We start from the raw sequence: 7,945 nt of genomic DNA on the forward strand, positions 1-7,945 counted from the left end.
CGGATAGGACTACATGTTTACCAGAGCCTGTTACTTATGAGAAATGGAAAGAGTTTATACCTCTTTGCAATAATACACTTTTGTTTTTTCTCTCCTTAAAACTGGACTAAGCAACATATATAAATGTTAAACTACTACAACATACTAATTCTGGCACAACATTCAATCTCTTCCAGTTATCATCTCAACAATGCAAAGACTTTGTTTTAGATAATGTGGGTATCCCAAGATCAGGAAGATTCAGCAAAAGGCAAATGTCGATATACTCATTTGATTAGAAGAAACCAGTGACCACTAATTACTAATTAGTCTGAATCAGAATCAGGATTGATTGACGATCTCACTGATCTATTTCTATCATCATATGAATCATCCTCCTCCTGTTCTTCCTTGTCCTCTTTGATTATTCCTGCACCAAAGATGGTTTAGTGATTGCAATAAGCTATGTATAAGAAATTCAGTGTTGACACATGGGCGGACAGGATATACAGCCCTATTAGGGATTATGCATTCAATTGAAAAGCGTTACCTTTCTTTAACAGAAGACCCTCCAGAGTCTTCATGCTGAAATCATCTTTTCCTCCCAAGTCTTGAAAACCAACCAGCCTATCTGAAGCAATTCCATTCCTGAAGAGCAAAATTCCTTTAAGTGTAGATTAAAACAAAATGACATCGTTTAGAAAAGATCAAGTATACATAACCAAACCCCTACAGATGCATTGATGTTTATATTCACATGTATGTGTGTGAATTCTGGAGGTATAGGTCTGGAATCATAAATAAGATTGCTCCCTTCCCTTTTACCATTCAGACCTCATGCAACTACATACGAGTATATGTTTGTGAAGATCGTGTACCCCCCTCGTCTAATTCACAGTAATATTGGAAGGAAAAAGAAAACAAGCAGAACCAAGCTTAGAAAATCCGTGCTAGCTCCCTTTATTCAACCCTGAAAGACTGATATTTTACTTTCTCTGTGCATGGGGCCTGTATTGACAGATCATATGATCTACTTTGTTGCGGGAAATAAATTAGGACAATTTCGGTTTGATCTTATTGCGTGAAGGAAAAAGCTAATTTGAACTTCTTGACTTTGCCTTGAAAACAACCAGAGAACCACCCAAAGATGGATAAATAATAGGAGAAAGAATATAGCAGTGCAAAGCAGAGTACCTAAAAGGCTAAACAGATGAGGTGGCACTAACCTGAATAAGATGACACATGGTAGAGTTTTAATTCCCAGCTTTGTAACGAAAAAGGGAGCATTCTGCCATAAGGTTATACCATAAAAAAAGAGTTACTAGCATGAAAATGAGATCCAATCTGCAGTCCTCCAAAAGTTATAGAGCCAGTCTTTGTGAGTTTTTTTATTTTAGTTTTTCTTGTGTATCTTCCACACATAGGTGGGCACAGATACTTCACAAAATTTGAGGACTGTTTCTACTGTACTAATCTGAGAAAAGGGCAGCCCGGTGCACAAAGCTCCCGCTATGCGCGGGGTCCGGGAAGGGCCAAACCACAAGGGTCTATTGTACGCAGCCTTACCTTGCATTTCTGCAAGAGGTTGTTTCCATGGCTCGAACCCGTGACCTCCCGGTCACATGGCAGCAACTTTACCAGTTACGCTAAGGCTCTCCTTCTGTACTAATCTGAGAAAGAAGTGTACAAAAACTCAAGCAAAACAGACCTCAGCATCCAACTTTAAGAATTTTGTATCAACATGTTTTGGTGCAAGAGACTTCAAATGCTTATCCATGATCCTGAAAGAGAAACAAAGACCATAATGTTTGTGTATGCACGCATGCCGATATGTACGTTCCTACTTTTTTCCCCCTTTCATAGTATATATAGCTAGATTAATAGATGTTGAGCGTCAATGCATCAAAATATGAAGACAAGCAAGAGAATTTTCACCACCAGGCAAACAAAAATTTGGATGGCTAGTTAACCTTAGTAAAGCAGACACAATTGGAACCTTCAAGATGAAAATTGAGCAACAATATTAATGAATAGTGCCACGATTTTTAATTTTTCAATAAAGTAATTGTTGCATCAGATATTTTTTTGATGTTGTCGGTGAAAACTAATGGCTCTAACCAGCATGCCAAGAAGCACTGCTTAATTGTTGCATCAGATATTATAAGTTAGTAGACTGAAGTGCTCGCACTACTGACTTCCAAAGCAACTCAACCTACAATTTTGCCATATGAGAAATACCACAATTTTCTATCTGGAAAATTGTACAACTCTACCTCTCTTTCTCAAACACAGATAACATCAGAGAATAACAGAAACTGCAAATGAGAAAGAACCGTTCTCTTATTTATGTCTTTTTCTTTTATGTTGGGGGAGGAAAATAACCTGGGAAACATGAAGTAAGTCCTTACTTGCATCGGTAGAACTCTCGATGATAGAAGTGACAAATCACTTTCTCACTACCAGTAACTTCACCCAGAAAATCTCCTTCACTAATCTCTCTATATTCTCCATGCCCTTGCCTTTTTAAAGCTTGTCGCTTCTCTGATTCTTTCTGCAGAAGAGAGTCCAGACAAGACAATTGTTTAACAATCAGGCACTTTGCTTTCATATATAACTAACCACATTGACCTTCGGGCAAGACAACATAACAGACCTTGAGAGCCGCAATCCTATCTGCATGCAACTTTTCCAGCTCAGGATCCTGTTAAAAGCACAATTAGCGAGTGAACAGACATACAAATTATGTGCCTAGAAGGAGAAAAAGTGAAGGATACGCAAACTTACGTCCATCAGTTCATCAAGATCTACATCTTGATTAACAGAAGATGATTGCGCCTTCTCTTGAGCCAGCACTTCCTAAAGGGAGAAGTTGGACATAAATGATCTGTAGTTAATAACTGCTAACTAAAACTGCTGGACGTTTTGAGGTATATTACAATGACCTAACTATCAATCTCAAACAATAAGTTATCCCAAAGGAATAACAAGTAGCATCAAAAGGTCTAACTCCCCCAAAATGTTGAAAACACCCCGTAACTGATAGGTCTTTTCTTAAACTACTGGAGTATAATCAAACTTTCATCCAACATAACTCGTTAGGTTTAAACGACTTCACAAACTATCTAAACTTCTTTATTAAAATAGTGGTCTTAAACGGTTACTGTTTGGAGTATCGATATCAAAATAAACAGATAAACATAGTAATGATTCTTAGTATTTCTCATAAAAGGATGAGCTTATCCTGAGACAGGAGACAACATTAATCTAGCTAAACAATAAAATGACAGTTCCATATGCAATGGCAAGGAAAGAAAATAAGCTTGACCCATGAAAAGCATAATCCACACTAACATGCCATGCATATAAAGAGCTTCATACCCAAAAAAAGGCATCCTGGTGCACTAAGTTCCCGCTATGCGCAGGTCTGGGGAAGGGCCGGACCACAAGGGTCTATTTTACGCAACCTTACCCTGCATTTATGCAAGAAACTGTTTCCACGGTATGAAGAGCTTCATACCACTCTCTAATAATTGTAGGAAGAAGGATATAAAGACTACTAAGTTTGACAATTTAGTTTTTATTTTTATTTTAATAATGGTGGTGTCTGGGCCGGCTTGCGCGCCCCTCGACTAATTCCACGAGATACCTTCCACCTCCCACCAGCAACAGGTACCAAATAACTCTGTCCACCAAGGCTAGAATAGATGGAAGAAATAACCTAGTGTTTTGTCTCCGCGGGGATTTGAACCTGAGGACTCGTGATGCTCAATCCACTTCATCGACCACTAGGCTTTTTGACAATTTAGTAAGTGAAACATCTATACTTCTCTTTCTTGGAAAAGTGAAACATTTGCTTATTTTGTTGAATAGCAATTATCTGGGTCGCACAGAGAAATGGTGCATGCAGGTTTGACTCTATAGTCAATAAAACCATTTAAAGATCACAAACATCTGGATTAGTCTTCGCCTTTATAACATCTTTTTTACTTCTGGAAAATTAAGTTTCTCAGCCTTGATAACTGTGATGATAATCAGGAAAACAAAGACTTGTTCGGTAAAAACTTTAGAATTCTGAGAATCCATTGTATCTTTTAACTACATGCCACTCAAATGTCTTATATGAATACAAAAAAAAAAAAATCCAAACTTTACAACACTAAAAGCTATGCCCTCAACCACAAACTAGTAGAAGTGGCTATATGATTCCTTTCTATCCAGTCCACTCTTCTCGGACACATAAAATCTACAGTTTACTCCCTACACATTGAAATCCAAATTTTACTGTGCAGAATGTTCGCTTCGCCTACATGTGGAAAGACTTCAATAACCCCTTAAAGTAAGGTTCCATTGACTTCGAGATCTCAACAATAAAACCCAATAATGATTTATTGTACAAACACTCTGTATTGAACTCTGAAAAACTTTATGAATATGTTCCAAGTCCTGCAAAACTATATGATAGACCATTAAAAGATATTCCTTAACGACTTTACCACCATTTACATAAGGTAAAACAAAAAATATGAACTGAACATCAGAAACAACGGACATGGAGAAATTCAATCAATCAACCAAACCTCAATCTCAAACTAGTCATTATCAACTATATGAATTCTATATATCTATTATACTGTATTCAGGTCAACGTAGTAGCAAATTCATTATAATTATATTATGCGTGTGCTGTCGTCCACTTTACCATAATTTTCTGTCTTTATCCGAACTTAAAATCGGCTATGCTTTACAAATTAACCTAAACGGAATTGGCATGGAGCAATAAGGGGTCGCTTAATAGCTAGTTAGGAGGTAAGTGATTAAATCCTGTATGAGTAATACCACATTTGGTAGCCGGTTAGGAGGTAAGTTATACATGTATAAAATTAACATGATGTTTGGTTTGCAATTTAGAAACCCGCGTGACTAATACATGTATAAGTTATGAGTAAATCTATGTATTATTTCATGCAGATAGAAGATGGAATAACTAATAGTATATGAATAACTAAATCTTGCATAACTAATCTCTGCATAAAATAATGCTATTTAGATTTCTTCATAACTAATCACTGCATTACTAATACCTGCATAACTCTAACCAGCTACCAAACGACCCCTAACAGATTGAAAACATTCAAATCAGAAAAAAAGTAAATACCTTTTGGTAATCACGAGCAGCAGCAGCCATTACATTTCCAAATGCTAAATTAGAAAGAGTCGATTTGACTGAATCCGGATCCATAATTTACTCTAACCTAAATCCAATAATACAATCAAAACAGTTAAACCTGCGAATATAAAACAAAGAATTCGCAATTTAATTTGTGGATCGACGTTTCTTTTTAACTTAATTGAAGTGGGAAAAAAAACCTGTGAAAGGCGCGGATTTCAGATTTGTCTACGAATGAGGAGTTGCTATACCGGGCTACACTGACGAGTTTCGTTTATATCATCTTTTTTTAAAGAAATTATATTATATTTAAAAAAAAAGAACCAATTATTTTCGAGGAGAAAAAAGAAAAGAAAAAACAAATACTCATTTGTTTTTTTTTTTTCCCCTTTGAACTCGGAAAAGGGTCAAATATACCCTTGTGCTATCACAAATAGTTTAAATCTACCCCTTGTTATACTTTCGGTTCAAATATGTCTCTTATGTTTTTCTTTCGGTTCAAATATACCTCTTCCATTATACTTTGACACAAATTTGCCTTTAATTTTTATGAAGGGACACGTGTCAAGCTCAGAATCAAATGGCTCATTTCCAATTTTAAATACTCTCTCTGTCTCAAAAAGATTGTCCTCCTTTCTTTTTTAGTCTGTCCCAAAAAGAATGTCCCCTTTCTATATTTAGAAATAATTTATCTTTATGAGATGATTTACAGTCACACAAATATCTAAGGTTTGTTTTGGACTACACATTTCAAAAGTATTTCTTTATTTCTTAAATTTTATACCAAGCCAAAAGAGGATAATCTTTTTGGGACGAAGGGAGTACATGATTCCTTTAGAAAATTACCTGTTTAATCCGACCCGACCTATTTACTTTTCTTTTCATCTTCTTCTTTTCTTTTGTGGCAGGAAAGGCCTATACTTTTCAACTCGACTGGCACCCGATTGTACAAGAACTCCTGCAGACCCACGAAGGTGAATATATCGAAAATACCAAATAGTAAATATTGAGGTACTAACTAGCAAATGCTCAGGGGAACTGTTGCCTTTGGCATGTCAATCCAGCCCGTGTTCTGAAGATTATCCCGGAAATGTCATTTTTTCTGGCTACCAAAGAGAAGAAGATGAAAATAAAAGAAAATGGGTGAGTTTGGATTAAATGAATGGTTTCTAAATGAATGGAGTATTTAAAATTGGGGGTAAGTCATTTGATTCTGAGCTTGACACCTGTCCCTCCATCAAAATTAGGGGCAGATTTGTATCAAAGTATAATGGGAGGGATATATTTAGACCGAAAGTATAACGGGAGGAGTATATTTGGACAAAAAATATTACGATGGGTATATCTAAACTATTCCTGATAGTACAGGGGTATATTTGAACTAAGTAACCGTCTTTTTTCTTTTTATTTTTTATTTTTTTTAATAGTTGAATCACATTGGGTCCTCTACCGTAAGCAACTTCGACTTACATTTACACAAAAGGTTGTTTCTATGGTTTAAATTTGAACCATGATGTCACATGGCTACAATTTTACTGTTGTACCAAAACTTCCTTTCAAGATAACATCTTCCCAATTTCATTCTAATCGAAATAGAAATATTTTCCATAGCGGAAGTTGAAAGGGGCAACAAGGGGAGGAGCATTGGCTCCTTATCCTAACAAGCACGTATCATGGATTTTTAACCAAAAATTTATATATGTTTATAATATAAAGCTAGGCAAAAAAAGTGATCTCTCTTTGGCCAAGGATTATTTATCATTTTTCTTCTATTTTTGAGTATTTTTACTTATTTTTCCTATTTATCTTATTTTAAAATGTCTGATAGGTGCCTCTATTTACTCCTCAGTTAATGTACAAAACCTTTAAGCAAATTAAAGAGGAAAAGACAACAGTTTAATACTTTAATTCCCCTAGAACAGTTACACCTGTTGACACTCAATAATTGCTCAGTGATTACTCGTAGGGGTGTACCAAGTAAACTGACAAACCGCACCAAACCGATAAACCGGGTCAAATCGGAAAAAAAATCCGATTAGTGGTTTGGTTTGACTTGGTTTGGTGTTGGAAAAAAAGCCCGACCATAATTGGTTTGGTTTGGTTTTAAATAAAAAAAGTCAAACCGAACCAAACTAACCCGACATTACATGTATTCAATTTTAAAAATATTTCACACATAAAATATTTGTTTGTAATGTAATTTATAAATATTTCTTAAATTTTTTCGTAATTTTTTTATCTATTATCTTATTATTCAAGCTTGAACTTAGAATTACATGTAAATTTCCTGCATAGTTTAACATTCGAGGACGAATGTTCCAAAGGGGGGAAGGATGTTATATCCCGTATTTTCGTACGATGAATTATTCATAAGCTGAGGTGGGGTCCACATGTCGAGATTTTTTTTTTAGAACATATGACAAGTTATATGAATAATATATGCGAAGTTAAACACAACCCAAGAAGGACCCTTGAGCCAAATCAAAGTGAAAGCCCTCCAAAATAATATTTTTAAGATACGTTTTCGGGTGATTTGATTTCGGGAGGTCATAACCTTATCGTCCTTTGGGAATTTGGGAAAACTCCCAGAATGAAAGTTGTAGATAATTGAAATAGCTTTCCAACCATAGGTCGTGGGTCTTCATGTGACATCGGGATAAGGAGATATGAACATTTTAAGGCAGAAAGGTCAAGCTGGGCAATGAATTCGGCCCAACCCGATTCCAAGTCGGGTCAGCCCATTTTCTTTGCCATTTAATGAAAACATTCGGCCTTCTCTTTCATTTTCAGACCTCAAAA

General features: G+C 35.8%; 1 protein-coding gene across 1 annotated transcript; it reads right to left on the reverse strand.

Annotated features, from left to right (window-relative positions):
• Positions 1-34: 34 nt before the first annotated feature.
• On the reverse strand, positions 35-5,491 carry LOC132622423 (thioredoxin domain-containing protein PLP3B-like). The gene is made up of 9 exons (XM_060337029.1): positions 5,347-5,491; positions 5,135-5,231; positions 2,764-2,835; positions 2,633-2,680; positions 2,388-2,530; positions 1,688-1,760; positions 1,206-1,267; positions 530-627; positions 35-409 (listed from the first exon to the last, which is right to left on the reverse strand). The coding sequence occupies exons 2-9, from the start codon at positions 5,216-5,218 to the stop codon at positions 306-308; spliced, it is 684 nt and encodes a 227-aa protein (XP_060193012.1). The 5' UTR covers positions 5,219-5,231; positions 5,347-5,491; the 3' UTR covers positions 35-305.
• Between the last annotated feature and the right edge of the window lie 2,454 nt (positions 5,492-7,945).

Source organism: Lycium barbarum, chromosome 12, assembly GCF_019175385.1.
Source record: "Lycium barbarum isolate Lr01 chromosome 12, ASM1917538v2, whole genome shotgun sequence".
NCBI lineage: Eukaryota > Viridiplantae > Streptophyta > Magnoliopsida > Solanales > Solanaceae > Lycium > Lycium barbarum.